Below are 16487 nucleotides of genomic sequence, written 5' to 3' on the forward strand. Positions count from 1 at the left end.
ATATTTACGGATGTGAAAACGAGTCCTCTCAGTTATGTTTTAAATCTACAACATAAAAATAATTTCACGAGTCCTCTCAGTTATGTTTTAAATCTACAACGTAAAAATAATCTGACGGTCAATAATAGAAGTCCGCATCAACTCCGCACAGTTGCACTTCGTAATGGAGAAAGTCCCTTATACCACCGGCTCGGCCCAATAAACCAACAAATCAGTAGTCTACAATTTTCTGCATCAATCTTCGTTAAAAAAGAACAAAATAACGGTATTGCAAACTTCACTTCCTCATTTTGTATAAAGTTACTGATCCTCTCAGAGGAACAAAGATTTACCGGTTTCACTACAGTACACGATAAAACTGTTACCTTAAGAATAATAAAGCAATTCGTTCCGATTTTCTAAAGTTTCAAGAGGGGAACACTACATGTTTTACAGCCAAGGTAATTGATCCTGCAATGTCGCAACGATGCTTTGTCCATCATCTAAAATGGGGAAAAGAATATTTTATGTTATCAGACATCAACCTGTCCAAGATGACTGTGTAGCTCCATAATGCAAAAAGGCCTTCAGTTGTCTAAATTTGTATACTCACTTTAACATATGCACCAAGGTTAGAGACCGTTACGTCGAAAGAATGCTTTCACTCCTGAAAGAGCAGATCAAAGACCCTCGCGCCGCCTAACTGGCTTTTGCTTTGGTTCACAGCAGCATGCATAACTCAGATATGCAGAGCTTCGTGCAATCACATGGATTTGTTCAATCAATTCCCTGCGTCTGCAAACTTCTTGGACAATGAACTGAAAAATGTGGACGGGAGAGCACCACTATGTGAAACAAGATATACAATAAATGTTATATATGCAGCCGTGCCACTGCAGACCAGAAGAGCAAACAGCAGTCCATTGACTTCAGAAATGAAGAAATCCAACAACAGATAACCATTTATCACCATCACTAAAGCAGCCACAGTCCATGCCACTCTCTGCAAAATAAATTGATATTTTCAATTATATGAAAGTCAACTAATCTGAACCAAAGGCTCACCCACATACAAATTGGACCAACAAATGCTATGAAGGATATGCTTTTCTTATATCCACCCACATCATTCCAATTTCAGATTACTTTACTTAAAAATTAACTTTTACTGTGCAAAATGAGCTGCTGATAACCGTACGCTTCTGCTATGAACCTGCTTTAGCAGAACTTGAAATGAATAAGTATTCTCTCCCTCCCTCCATCCCTTCCTAAATGAATATCTCTCCCTCCTTCAACCCCTCCTTTTTCTTTAGAGCCATCCAAATATGAAACATGGATGGCGATCCAATATCAATATCAACCATGACTAGTTTTTATTGAATAGACAGAGCAAAACAAACCAAAGATATGGCTGTTCACAGAAAGCTAAAAACCAAAATGATAGAAATAATGAAGTTAACAACTTACCTCGAGAACAGGTCCAATCTTAAAGACCCCCATGACCTGCTCCTTGGACACCAAAGTAAGAAGTGGTATAAGAGCAAACGGAATCTGAATCGACTGAAGCACATTAAGCCATTCATTCAAAACATCCAACAAAGCCTCAGACCGATTAAAAATAATTGCTACAACTATAGTTGGCACAATTGCAAAACTTCGTGTGATCAATGCCCTCAGCCACTTCTTCAAACGGAGATTAAGAAAGCCCCCCATGATAAACTGCCCAGCATATGTCCCAGTTATTGTACTACTTTGCCCAGCCGCCAATAACCCAATACCCCAGATATAAAGAATCGGATAAAGCCCTCCTCCATACTTGTCCTGAAGATACTGACCAGCATTTACTAGTCCTATACTATTTGCTTGTTTAGTACCATAAAATCCCTTAGCAAAAACAGTGGTGACAAACAAATTGATCATGAAGGAGATAAAAAGTGCAATTGATGACTCAATTGAGTAGTAGTTTAGTGCCTCTTGAACCCGTCCTTTCTTGTTGGGATCGATATTTCTTGACTGTACTAAGGCAGAATGCAAAAATACGTTGTGTGGCATAATGACACAACCCACAACCCCCACAGCCTGCCGAATTGTTTTGGAGCTAAGTCTTGGAACCAGAATCCCTGCAAGCACGAGGAAGTCGATAAATATGTATCAGGACGGCCAATGGTGATATAGTTTACTTAGATTCAATGTTTACATAGCATAATAAATACAATTTTTACCCATTAATAGTTCTTTTCCACTTGGTTTTGTGTCAACAAACATCCAGGCAAACGATAAACCCATAGTTGCTATGAGAACTGCAAAAACAGCTTCCAACTTCCTCACCCCATAGTTCTCAAGAAATAAAAAGATGAAACTGTTGCATGAAAGAGAACACAGAAACCCTAGTTAACATAATTATCCATGAAGGGCCAAATTGACCAGCTACTCCCCCATGCCCATCCGCCATGGAAGAAGAGAGCAAATTGTCACTTAAGACATGAAATTAACATGATACAATTATAAGAAATTTTATTATTTTCAATTTTCAAGGATAAGTAACAGAATTCTTCAAAACCATGAATTCCCAACTTAATCTCCCAATCCCAACCACAATTCATTTTAATTAAGTTGGGTTTAAACTGAGACTTAGCACCCCAGCAATTATGACGAAGAAAAATAAATGGTGAGGATGTTATAAATTTCAACCTACCCACTCCAACCTAATGTCATTTGACCCAAGCTCATTGTTCAAATAATTAGCCTAAGTTCCATTCAATCAAAAGAAAATCAGCTAGAAAATTAAAGATTCCATCCAGAAGTCAAGCTTCAGAAAAGCAAAATTACTCCCCCACTTGGTGATGGACTGAAATGGACAAAATTATGCAAGGAAAACCAGAGTTCAAGAACAAATGAACAAGACAAAAACCCCAAATAAGACTTGAAAAACGACATCAACTGAAAGTAAATACTCAATACCAACCAATCCAACGCCGTAATGAGAACTCCAGCCCAGAGCGGCAAAACCCCATGGCTAAGAATCTGAATAGCAATGGCGCTCCCAATCACCTCTTGAATATCCGCCCCAATCAACGCCAGCTCAGCCATGAACCAGAGCACCAACGCGGCCCATTTCGGATACTCCTCCCTGCAAAGCTCCGCCAAGTGCCGGCCCGTGGCAACTCCGACCCGAGCCGAGAGCAGCTGGACCAGCAGGCCCATGGCGGTGGCCCACATTAAAAGCCAGAGCAGCGAGTACCCGGCGATCGCGCCCGACTGGAGATCCCCTTCTAAATTACCCGGATCCAAGAACGCTATACTCATCAGGAAACCCGGACCGGTGAACAGCCAGAGCTTCTTCCACGAGAAGGGCGGGACCGCCGTGGAATTGTCATCGACGGCGTCAATTGAGTCCACGTCTTCGGCAATCAGGATCTTCTCTCTGGCCTCGAATGCCACCTCGTCGTCGTCGTCCCATGCCGACGACAGCGACAGCGACTGCGGCTGCAGCAAGCGGTTTGCTTCTTCGTCCTTGGCATCTTGGAGCTTCGGCTCGTCATCGTCTTGGCGCAATTGAGCGCTCATGGTTTGTTGGTAGGCGTCGTCAACGAAAAACGGAGCGTCGCCGTTTTTGGTTTTTGCGTTTAATGTTGGATTTTGGGGTGGACTCTGGAGATTGAGTGGACTGTGGCCTGTTGAGTTGTATGGGATGGGTTACGTTAGTGGATAAACGGACCGACCGATATGGGTGGGCTCTTGAGAGTATCGTTGAGGAGGCTTTGCGTTTCGTTGCATTTTATAGTCGTTTTTTTTTTTCTTTACGTGCAAAATAATTAGGCATTTATTATTGGTTGCAGTCGTCTTGTAGATGCAACATTTAGTGTTTCTGGCCATTAGGAGGTTTCCACGTGTTGGAATGGCTGATGCCCTTTTCTTACTTTGAAGTTTAATTACTGGGGTTTATTATTATTATTATTTTTAATACAAGAGATATTGGGGGAGTGTGAAATCATAATATATGTTTGATTACATTAGAAGAAAGAGTAATACGGATATTAGCACTTCAGCCTGAGTTGATTAACTAATTATGTCTATATTAGTTGTGTAGTATCGATTAACATGAATTGATTGTCCATTAAAACTTTGTAACTGCTATCTTGAATGAAGTTTTTCTTGATAAAATGAAATAAATATATCACAATTGTTCATGATTACAAATAAACCAATAATATTCGTTTTTCTCTCTCTTATGTAAGTTGTTAAAATTTACACGCATAACTTCTATCCAAATAAGAAAATAATCTGGGGGGAGATTTATTATTGATGTGGACAACTCTTCAGGAGGTGAATTTGTTGTTATACATAGGTCATATATATTATCAATTAAAACCTCAGATAATTATTGCGTTTTTATGGGAATCCAAAAACTCAAAATTGAAGATTTTCTTGGGAATTACTTCAACGTCTCTCACAATCAGTGTATGGACCTTGGCTAGTCATTGGAGACTTTAATGAAATCTTGATGGCTTCAGAGAAAAAATGTATGAGAGATCGCCCAACATATCAAATGAACTCTTTTCGCCAGGCAGATTGTGACTTGTGTAGTGTCCCATACCAAGGATATCCTTTCACTTGGGCTAGAACATACTTGAGTGGGGATATGGTGGAGGAAAGGTTGGAAATATGTGTGGTTAATGGGAGAATTAGTGCGGATTATGGTCATATTCTGACATGTCATTTAGTAGCACTAGGGTCAGATCACTATCCGATACTTGGCGAATTATTGAATGAAACCCCCACTGTGGAGGCAAAGAAAAAAAGAAGATTTCATTTTGAACAAATGTGGACACTTAAGAAAGGTTGTGAAGATATTATTCGTGAGGATTGGGATTCAACTGTTGTTATGGGAGGCGTGAAGGAGCAAATTAAGAATTGTGCAGGGAAATTGGCAGAATGGAATAAATTAACCTTTGGGCATGTGCAAAAGCAGCTTGTTGCTGCCCATAAGGAACTGGAGGTTTTACAGGGGAGAATGGGACAAGATCAAGTGTTGCTAAAGAAAAAAGTAGAAAGGACCATTGTTGTCTTACTTGAGAAATAGGAGGTAATGTGGAGGCAGCATTCTAGGGTTGCTTGGTTAAAGGAAGGGGACAAAAATACTAGGTTTTTTCACGAAAGAGCCAACACAAGGGAACGAAAAAAAAAATACAATAAAAGGGTTGTATGATGAAGATCATTTTTGGCAAACAGATAAGCAAGTTATTGGTTCGATGTTCTGCAATTTTTTCAATAATTTATTTTCTACTTCAGATGGCAGGGATACGGAGAGAGTCTTAGAGGCGATTGAGCCACAGGTGACGCACCAGATGAATTACCAATTACTCCAATCTTTTACTAGAACAGATGTGGAGACTGCATTGTTTCACATGTATCCTACGAAGGCACCGGGGCATGATGGAATGCCGACTCTTTTCTATCAATGCTACTGGCACATTGTAGGGGACGAGGTATCGCACACGTGCTTGCAGATATTGAATGGAGAAAGCAGTGTCCCAGAATTTAATCATACTATAATCTCCTCAATTCCTAAGGTGCAGACAAGTGACTGAATTTCGACCACTAAGTCTGTGTATAGTGATTTACAAAATTATTGCAAAGGCTTTTCCCAATAGACTCAAGTGCTTATTACCTTCCGTTATCTCCAAGTCGCAAAGTGCTTTTGTACCCCAACGTCTGATTCTTGATAATGTGATGGCAGCCTTTGAGATAATGCATTTTATGAAAGGCTTGAAGAAAGGGCAACAAACGAAGATGACCATTAAACTTGACATGGCTAAGGCCTATGATCAAGTAGAGTGGTCCTTTTTGCAAGCAATAATGTTGAGATTGGGATTTGCTTCAGAGTGGGTAAAACGGATAATGGACTGCTTAAAAATAGTTACTTTTTCGGTGCTTTGGAAAGGTAATCTATTCGGGCATGTCGTTCCTCAGAAAGGGTTGAGACAAGGGTGTCCCTTTCACCATACTTATTTTTAATGCGTGCTGAAGGCTTTTCAAGGCTGTTGCAGAATGCTGAAAGGATAGGGAGTTTGCGTGGGATTCGAATTGCTCATGGAGCTCATTTAGTCAAGCATTTATTCTTTACTGACGATAGTATTCTCTTTCTTGATGCAACCAAAGAGTCATGTGAAGTAGTAAAAAATATATTTCAAGTGTATGAGGAGACTTCTGGGCAGAAGATCAATTTTACAAAGTCGGCTTTAAGTTTGAGCCCAAATGCTACTGCTATTGAAAAATAAATAGTTTTGGATTTACTGGAAATTCCGTTGGTGTCTTGCCATGAAAAATATTTAGGTTTGCCTATGGTGACGGGCAAGGGAAGAAAGCAGATTTTCGGGATTGTCAAAGATCGAATCGGAAAACGAATTAGTGGGTGGAAGGAAAAGCTCTTATCTAGAGTTGGTAAAGAGATCCTAATTAAAGTTGTGTTACAGGCTATGCCCACCTACTTAATGAGCTGCTTTCGGATGCCTAAGGGGATGTGTAAGGAACTTCTTGGCTTGATGGCTAAATTCTGGTGGTCTAAAAGTAAGAATATGCCAGGTATTCATTGGACTAAATGGGAGATATTATGTGTGAGCAAGCATATTGGGATTTAGAGACCTTAAGGCTTTCAATCAAGCTCTCCTTGCAAAAAAAAGTTGGATATTATTTTTTAAATGTAATTCCTTGGCAGCGATAATTTTCAAGGCCCGATATTTCTTGCATTATAATTTTCTAGAATCTGGATTGGGGTATCAACCCTCACTTATTTGGAGTTCGTTGATATGGGGGAAGGATTTGTTGAAGGCGGGTTTGCGGTGGAGAGTTGAAAATGGTGAAGATATACATGTTTATCAGGATCGGTGGGTGCCTTTACCAATGAATTTCAAGATTATCTCAGCGCCACAATTTGATGCTTCTATGAAAGTATGCGAGTTGTTTAATGCAGCCGGACAATGGGATAAAGAGCTACTAAAAGCTAATTTTTGGGAACAGGAAGTGAAGGCTATCCTCCAAATCCCATTGGCTTCAATTCATAGAGAGGATAAATTAATTTGTCACTATGATCGAAGCGGCAAATACTCAGTCAAAAGTGGTTATATGGTTGCATGCATGAAGAAGCAGAGGGAAAATGGCATGGAAGGGTCCTCGACACAAGATGGTACATTGTTATGGAAAAAACTATGGAGATTACAGGTGCTTAATAAAATAAAATTCTTTCTATGGAGATGTATTTGGGGGTTTTTGCCTAGCAGACAAAATCTTTACCATAGGAAGATCTTGAATTCTCCAATATGTCCACGTTGTGGGAAGAAAGTGGAGTCAATTAATCATGCAATATGGGCTTGTAATGAAGTGAAAGAAATATGGTCTTTATCACATTAGAGCGCAAATCGACATGAGTGGAGAATTACATCTTTCAAGGAACTTTGGCAATCTGTGATTGTGGTCTCAAGTAAAGAGGAGGTAGATCTTTTTGCTTTTCTGTGCTGGGATATTTGGAATGACAGAAACAATCTGTTGTTTCAAGGACGAGGTCTTGAGAGTGTATCAGTGTTTAATAAAGCTTTGGCTTATCAGATAGAGTTTTACTATGTAAATCTTGCCCCTATACGCTCCTATAGTAGGCAAGGGCCCAATTAGAGTTCTGTTAATTGGCATGCCCCATTGGATAGTCAGTACAAAATTAATGTTGACGGGACAATCAAACTTGTTGGGTTAGTGCAGGGAGTTGGAGTAGTGATTCGCAATGGAAATAGGGAATTTATGGCTGCTTGTTCTCGACAAGTGGTGGGACATTTTAGTGCACAAGCTATGGAACTAATTGCTGCAAAGGAAGGTTTTCAGTTCGCGTATGATCTTGGCTTTCATGATATTGTGCTAGAAATGGATGCGCAGGGGCGGTAGATAGAATCAATTCTAATGAAGAGTGTTTTGAAGCTAAAGGGAATCTAGTGGAAGATATCAATGAGATGCAGGGGGTGGTTTAGATCTTTCTTGTGTAACTGGCAACGACGAGATGGTAACAAGGTTGCCCATGAGCTAGCTCAATATGGCACTAGGAACGCTGGTTTTTTCACATGGATTGAGGAGGAGCCATTATGGCTAACTCGTTTTTTTTTCTGCATATCTAGAAGCTAATGGCTGATCTTTGTGTTTAATGGCAATTGTATTATACTATCTGTTTATTGAATGAAATTTCTTTCATTAAAAAAAAAACCTCTAAGTCATACCCCAATTTTTGTACTTGTTTCATCCTTCATTATTAATAAAACACTATCACTTTTGTGTCAAAATAATATGATGAGATGATGTAATTAAACAATATCATAAGATTTGGTACCAACTATAATTATGATAATATTTGGGCATCCGTATTAATAAAAAAAAGTATTTGAAATAATAAAGCATAGAACCATTCCAAAGTCAAAAAGAAACCATTAAATTTAGGCTGAATTTAGCTTGATGAAGAGGACAGGCACCACTCTTTTAGTGATAGGTGTTAACGCATGCCATTTGGCGCACAAAGCATAGAACTCTTCAAGTGATCAGCCACAAGGGCTTATGCCTTTTGCCAAAGCCAGCATGAGCATGTACTGCTCTTGGCTAAATATATGGAAATTCGGAAACCCTTTTGAATAGAGGTGCCATGGCCAAGAACCTTTCGTTTTCCCTTTGCACCTTTTGATCTTTGAAACACTGTGAGTGAGGTAAGGTTGCAAATATTGTCAAAGATGGTGTTGAAGGCTGGCCAGGATAATAGCTAGCTAGGCTGTCGAATCTCATACCTCAACCACTGGATGGATTTATAATGATAAAAGTTACTAATATGCTACAACACCATCCAATCCAAGCCCTTATCTTTTCTTGATTCTCTTGCTGATTCTTAGGTTCTTATAATTTCCAAATGGATTTTGTTTTGCTTTAATTGCTTGGTCTTAAACCTTAGACTATCGTTCCCGAATAAAATAGAGCTAAGAATTGATAATCACAATCCCTTGGGTTGCTTCCATTTTTGTGAAGTAGAGAGAATAAAGATGAAAGAGAGGGTGATATATATGTCTGTGCATGTAGAATTAGTCAAACAAAGTAGGGCAAATATTCAGATATGTTTATATTTTTATTCTTCTCCAATATGGAGGTATTTATACAAGTACAAAGATGTGTTAACCCTAAATAAAATAGGAAATATATCTAAATTACAATATGAAGTAAATCTCTATTATAATAGGACTAAATATTAATTGGTAAGTAACCAAAATTTTAATGAAATAAGGAACCAAAATCCTAACTAAGTAAGGACTCGCCAACATAATTGCAGTCATGAACTGAAGGCACACATGAAATATTTAGTGTTGTGGGCTGTAAATTGTATGGTAAGCAATGATGGGTAGGTGAAGGGTTTAGGAATGTTTATTACCATGCAAATTGAACATCAACTAATAGACACTAGGACAAACTCATCGGGGAGAGAGAGACAGAGAGAGAGAGAGATAGAGAGAAACTTTTGCAGAATATAGGAAACCTTTATTTCTTATCTGGGGACTTTCTCTGATAGAAGTATCTGCTACAAAAAGAAAACTTGTGCATAACCAAAGCCTAGTCTGCATTACACACAATAATGCTCATTTATTTGGGTTGTTCATGTACATTTCACCCCTGAACCACCACATTAAACAAAAATTGCTGTGTCCTAATCATCATATTTATTACTTCTTGAAAAATACATTATGCATCTGTTCTTTAAAAGCTAAAATGACACAGAGATAAAGTCAATCAACAAAACAATCTGCACAAACAGAACTAACATGACATGAAATAGCAAACCCAAAAAGCCCAACAGGTGCTTTAGAGTTGAGAAAGCAGGGCCAGCATTTTTGGGCGTGGCCTGCACTTTGCAAGCAAAGGGTGAGCTTTAGGCATGGTGAGCCCAGGCCCTTCACTCATATCCACCTTCTCCTCACCAATTCTCTCCCACTCAAAACACTGAACCAATGACCCTAAGGCCAGCCCAACCATCCTTATTGCTAAGCCCTCTCCAGGGCAGCCCCTCCTCCCTGTCCCAAAGGGCAGCAACATGAAACCATCTCTCTCCCCTTGTACATTCAAAAACCTCTCTGGCTTAAACTGTTTAGGCTGTGACCACAGCTTAGGATTGTTCTGTATGGCCCACATGTTCACCAACAGCATTGTTCCACGTGGAACATGGTACCCTCCCACTGTGCACTCCTCTGATGACTCATGGGGTACCAGCATTGGGTCTGCTGGGTACATCCGCAGGGTCTCATTTATGATGCCATGGAGATAGGGCAGCCTTGCAAAGTCTGCCTCTTCAATGAGCCTGCTTTGTCCTATTTCGATATCGATTTCGGTCTGTGCTTTTGCAAGGGCTTCTGGGTTGTTCAGCAAAAGTGAGAGTGCCCATTCCATTGTTCCGGCTGAGGTTTCTGTCCCTGCTGATAACATCACCTGTGTGCAATTATGCAAAAAAGGCCTTAACCAAAAAATCATTGCATTTGTTATTGAGTTGTTTTCATAGATTTTGGTTAGGAGAGCTTACTTGTATCATGCCTCTTATGATTTCATCACTGTAATATTCAGGTTCAGTTTCTTGCAGGGAAAGCAACACATCCACCATGGTCTTGCTCCTCTGTTCAGAAACAGAGCCACTCCGCATTTTTCTATGTTCTCCAATAAAATCTTGAGTGAATTTATCCCTCTTCTTCTGCAATATCACCAACTTCTTCTCAAGCCCAGTTACTCTCCCACATATTTCAAAGCTGGTACAAAATCTCCAATGTTAGTAGCCCCACTCAACTCAAAAGTCTCTATCACAAGTTCTTTAAACAGTTGAGCTTCCTCCAGTTTTGCCCCATGTTCCCCGTAATATCGTTTTCCATCAATCATCCTCATCAGAACATTAAGAGTCAGCTCAAAAAAAGTTGACTTCATGTCTAAGCTCTGAAATACACCACCATTACAACCTCGAAAAACTCGGGAAACCAATGACCTGATTTCATCTGCACGGATGCCATGAAACATCTGAAGGCGGTGAGATGACAATAACTCAAGGGAAGCTATGCGTCTCATGTTGAGCCAGTGAGAGCCATAAGATGCCCAGACAAGGGTGGTATAGTTGTATCCGAGGTGTTTGCCGGCAAGCAGCCTAGGACGGTTTGCGAAAGCAATGTCATTTTTGGTGAAGCATTCCTCAGCTGCAGAGGGAGAAGAGACAACAATGACAGGACGGGAACCAAATTGGATGTACAATATTGGACCATATTTTGTGGACAATTTGGCAAGTGTTCTGTGGAGGGGTTTCTTGATGAGGTGGAGATGACCTATGATGGGGAAGGAGAGACCAGGGCTTGGTGGGAGTCTTTTGTTAAATTTCTGCAAATAGTTCTTGAGGAAAAGGAAGTTTCCATGGATATGGTGAATATTGCCTGCAATGCTGAAACTGATGTACTTGCTAATATATGATCAAATCATCTGGTACATTTCATTGCTGGGCAGTTTTATTGGTTGATGGAAAGTAATAATAATATACAACAGTAAGTGTCCAAAATTGGGGATGCTATCTAACAAGACAGCCGCTTGAGATTCCAATATGTAGTCCATCCAGATCACTTATATATGGAGATGCTGAAAATCCCAAGTAATAGCAGCTGGACACAAACTGACACTTCATCAACTTAAGGGCTTCAAGTATAATCACCTTAGGTATCTGCCTAGCCCAGCCACACATATATTAGCTTCACATATATTGTATACAGAAATACTGCGACTGACTGGATTGTTGTCATTTGATGTTGTCCAATTAGATATCACACACCATTGTCTTATGGGAGCTCAAATATTCCCTATCATATGAATGTAGCAATGTCATGGCAGCATAAAAAAGAATATTAAAATAGTCTCCTTGTGGGTTCTTTGCTTTCTTCTCAAGAAAGTTGGAAGAAATTATAAACAGACTCTCTTCAAGTGATTGAATTTTCAAAGACTTGATGCAATCTACATTCTCTCAATGAACAAGTATCTAACATAAGCACTTAACAGGGTCTCATCTAACATTTTCATGGATCTCTTTCTCAAGCATTAGAGTATACTAAACAGAGCTTTTCCTTCGTGCACTAGTGTCGGCCGATAAATAATTCACACCAGAGTCACTCTCTTCTGTGCAGCTTGATCCGAGAAAGAACAATTCATGAGGCATATTGAGAAATTAGGCAGTGGATTTGAGCACAAGAGTTTGATGGCACTCACTCTACAGATACAATTTTTCTCTTTCCACACTCACAAAAAAAATAAAATCCTCTCAACCTTCTAATCACAAAAATTCACGATCAAGGCCTTTGCTTTAAGGGTTAAACAATTTCCTCACTTTGTGAATGAGCCTTCTACATATTGGACACACCTTATTCTCCCCATCCATAATCCTGCAAGATTCATTTTAGTCAAAATCTGTATAAAATAAAATAAAATAACATGTGAAAAGAAGAATATGAAACTCTTTGTTTATGTACCTCTGAGCACAGTCATAGCAGGTGGCACAATGACCACAGGGAACGAAGAAGGAGTTGCGCTGCTCATCATAACAAATTATGCATAATTTTTCATCATATAATTCCTCTGAGGAGCTACTAGATGCTCCTGGATCTTCTTCATCTTCTTCATTTGTCCCATATGTCCGTCGCATATTCTTCTGTGGCACTATAGGGTAAGTCTCATTAACTTCTTCCTCTACTCTTTCTACTACGGTACTACTCTCACCATCGCAGGCGCCAAGGTATTTCAATATAAGAAAAATAGTCACCACAATAAACCCTGAAAGTTGAACATAATTGAGATCAATGATTGAAATCACAAGATTATTGAAAAAAAGTACTAGGAGATCAACAGAAGTTAGGTCTTTTTCTGATTTCTGTACCTAAAATTGCAATGTAGGTTACGACACGGGCCACAAATGAAAGCTCAATGTACCAATCACCAAGATACCCCTGCAATGACTTTGTTGGTTATGTTGCCCCAAATTTTGTAACTAGGTGAGATAAGTATGGGATCAGGCCTTACATTGTTAGGTGTGGTTAGTATGACATAGTGAGTATTGGGGAATACTAGTCTGAGCCGGCATGAACCCTTTGTTGTTGAGCAGATGGCCTTAGCTTTCGTAATGTCATACATCGTTGACGAAACATTTACATTCAGTGTTATGATTATGCCTCTAGGTTTTGTGTTTATGATGTCAAGGTAGTACTTGTCATCTTCCTCAATATTGTACTCAGCTTCTTTACCTGAACAAGCACACATATGATGAACATTTGCACGCAAGTTTTGTGATCAGTTTTTTCATGCCCCTAAAACACTTCCTTTTTTATGCAATCTATTTGTACCACACTAGTTTTGAAAATGTAGAATTGGTTACCGATTTTGGTTTCCTCAGAGGCAAGGCCATCTTGAGAACTTGTATGTTCCGGCTCCAATATTTCAATCTTTTGTTCCCCTGTCAAAACATGAATACATTTGCTATAGGATGAGACCCGAAACGTAAATTAGATGCAGCGTAAAGAGAAAATAGAGTTATGCTACTCTCATTAAATTTGTTCACCACATAATGCGACAGTTCCTCATTTATTCAAAATTTGGGTTCATTATGGACCTCATTTACTTATAACACCTGTGACAAAATTTATTGAAACTTACCTTTAAGCATAACAACTTGGAGTTTATTTAATGTAGTGGCATGAGCTTCCACTCTCATGGATATCCTTGAACCCTTGTTTAACCAGAAGGAAAATCCCTGAAAAGAAAATTTCAACCTCTCTAGAGATCCAAATCAATAATTTGGAGGCAATGCATAAACGTGGGAGCTCAGAAACCGTAATTACACAAATGAAATCAAATTAAAAATTTCAATTGGTACATACCTTGCGACTATAGGACCCAACAATCAAGTAATTGGAGACAGTCCAATTGGTTTGGTGGCTCAATTCAGGCTCTTCAGAGAAAGCATAGAGAGAGACCCCTTTCCTGTCAACATCTCTCACTTCAACATGTTCTACAAAGACAGCGCTAGCCTTCATCAAGCGAGAGGAGTTCGGCCCAATCTCCATCCGACGGTCGCCATAATACCCGTACCGGAGACTCACCGAAACTGCCAAAAAAACAAGTGAAGTGCTCTGTTTGAGATGCAGGGGTCAGTGGAAGAGAAATTGGCATTGAAGATGAAAAACTTATGTATACATGCCGCATATCCAAAGGGTCAAAGGAGTGAGGAGGCGCGCCCAAGTCTCTTGCCACCGCTGATGGCCGGCTGGAGGAGCCGGATGCGCCCACATCGGACGGTACATGGCTCGAGCAGAAGGATGGGGCTGAGAGAGAGAGAGAGAGAGAGAGAGAGAGAGAGAGAGAGAGAGAGAGCGAAAGCTACAGAGAGTGGTGGTTGTTAGAAGAAGTTTCAATTGTTCTACTGGAGGAGAGGAATTGGGATTGGGGGGAAGAAGACTAGTAGCTTTGTGTCTGGTAGTTTTGTTAGGTTCCTCCATCAGCTCAACTAACCGTTTTTTCATGTAGTTGGCGGAAAATTTGAATGGCAAGTTGTTTTTTGAATGTTAGGTGTTAGTTATTTTCGTTATTTCATGGCAGCCCTGTACAGTAAACCCATAGTTTTGAATGGGTTTCTATCCCTTTGTGCCTCATTTACTATACGAGCTCATTATTTGATGAGCTAATTTAATAGCTCTAGTATTTTTGTATGTATTGTAATTTATTTTATAATTTAAGAACTTTTGTTTCTTGATTTATTTAAAGTAGATCCTAATATATATATTTTTTTTTTGTCCAACAAAGCAAGATATATATATATATATACAGAGAGCTTCCATTGAGGGATCCCTCAAATAAGCTTATTTGAGGGACACCTCTTGTAGGCCTCACTACGGATTGTATTTCACTAATCCAAACCGTCTATTTTGTAGATATTCATTCAAAGATCATCTCTACAAAAAATCACTTGAATCCGATATCATGTGACCACTCAATTGAGTTATTGAAATTTTAGTACTTTTCTTAAAGCACCGTGTTCATTGATTTTGTAAGACACAATTGGATGTTGAAACGGTTTCCGATTTGTCTAATTTTTTGTAAGGATGATCTATGAATGAATACCTAAAAAATAGATGGTTTGGATTCATTGAGGGATCCTTCAAATTAGCTTATTTGAGGGATACCATTATAGGGCCCACTATGTATTGTATTTCACTAATCCAAACCGTCTCTTTTGTAGATACTCATTCAAAGATCATCTCTACAAAAAAATCACTTGAATCTGATATCATTTGACCACTCAATTGAATTATTGAAATTTTAGTACTTTCTTAAAGCACTGTGTTCATTGATTTTGTAGAACACTATTGGATATCAAAACAGTTTCCGATTTGTGTAATTTTTTTCAAGGATGATCTATAAATATAGACTTAAAAAATAGATGGTTTCGATCGTTGAAAAAAAATTCGTTGGAAACCCTAAAGGGTGTCTCTCAATAGAAGAGGACTATATATATATATATATATATAAAGGCAGATGCAGAGATGGTGAAATATTCAAAATACCAAAAAGTGCACTTGGTTAATAAATTTTGGCTATTTATGTACATGCCCTTGTACTTTCAAAGTTGTCTCAGATTACCACATGTGCTTTGAAACGTCTCAAAATACCACCTTCATTTTTAAAAACTGTCTCACGTTACCTATTCCGTCAATATTAAGAGAAATTCATTTACGTGATGTGGGCCCCACTTCTTTTCAATCACTTAACAATGGAGAGTAAGGGTTATTCAGTTTTAAAAAAGAGGATATTTGGGTCCCACACCATATAACGGAATGTCTCTTAATACTGACAGAATAGGTCACGTGAGACAGTTTTTAAAAGTGTGGATGATATTTTGAAACGTTTTAAAACACAAGTGGTAATCAGAGACAACTTTGAAAGTATAAAAAGCATGTACATAAATAAGTCATAAATTTATTAAGAAGTGAAACTTTTATAATATAGTAAGTTGGCAGCTTTTCATTTTAAAAAAGTTAAATAAAAACATGGGTATTTTCATTTGACACCACACAACAACCAAATCCATTTTCTCTTTCTTAATTCTAAAATGAAAAAAAATTAAAATTAAAAATCCAATCAGCAAACATACCAACCAAGGGGCTTGAACTCTATTATTTGTAGGGCAAAATTGATTTATTGTCAGTTGTGGCCAGCTGCCACTAGTTGGGTTTTTCAGATTTTTTAATTATGAAAATACATGTGAGTTGGATAGGTGTCTTGTTCAATACTGTCTCGTTGTATCTTATTGATGTTCATTAGTTGATTAAAATCCAAGATTAAGCAATAAATTTTAATGACGCAACAATGAAAATAACATGAGAGGTTGATATTTGATTTCTATATCAAGAAGTACAAAACAAACAGATTGATCGTAT

At 38.7% G+C, this 16487-nt stretch overlaps 2 protein-coding genes and 1 pseudogene across 3 annotated transcripts; all 3 read right to left on the reverse strand.

Moving 5' to 3' along the window:
* LOC18791174 (metal transporter Nramp2) lies at nt 261-4007 on the reverse strand. Its single transcript, XM_007222258.2, has 4 exons — nt 2945-4007; nt 2202-2338; nt 1447-2099; nt 261-982 (listed from the first exon to the last, which is right to left on the reverse strand). Exons 1-4 carry the CDS (start codon nt 3544-3546, stop codon nt 761-763), a joined length of 1614 nt encoding a protein of 537 aa, XP_007222320.1. The 5' UTR covers nt 3547-4007; the 3' UTR covers nt 261-760.
* LOC18791085 lies at nt 9550-11625 on the reverse strand (annotated as a pseudogene).
* On the reverse strand, nt 11893-14510 carry LOC18790936. 2 transcript variants are annotated; one of them, XM_020555119.1, is made up of 8 exons: nt 14252-14510; nt 13932-14158; nt 13708-13804; nt 13430-13507; nt 13078-13298; nt 12935-13004; nt 12531-12831; nt 11893-12443 (listed from the first exon to the last, which is right to left on the reverse strand). In XM_020555119.1, exons 1-8 carry the CDS (start codon nt 14352-14354, stop codon nt 12365-12367), a joined length of 1176 nt encoding a protein of 391 aa, XP_020410708.1. In that variant the 5' UTR covers nt 14355-14510; the 3' UTR covers nt 11893-12364. The 2 variants fall into 2 exon arrangements, with proteins under 2 accessions (XP_020410708.1, XP_020410709.1); XM_020555120.1 differs by having other exon boundaries at nt 14248-14508.

This window comes from Prunus persica, chromosome G1 (genome assembly GCF_000346465.2).
Source record: "Prunus persica cultivar Lovell chromosome G1, Prunus_persica_NCBIv2, whole genome shotgun sequence".
Classification (NCBI taxonomy): domain Eukaryota; kingdom Viridiplantae; phylum Streptophyta; class Magnoliopsida; order Rosales; family Rosaceae; genus Prunus; species Prunus persica.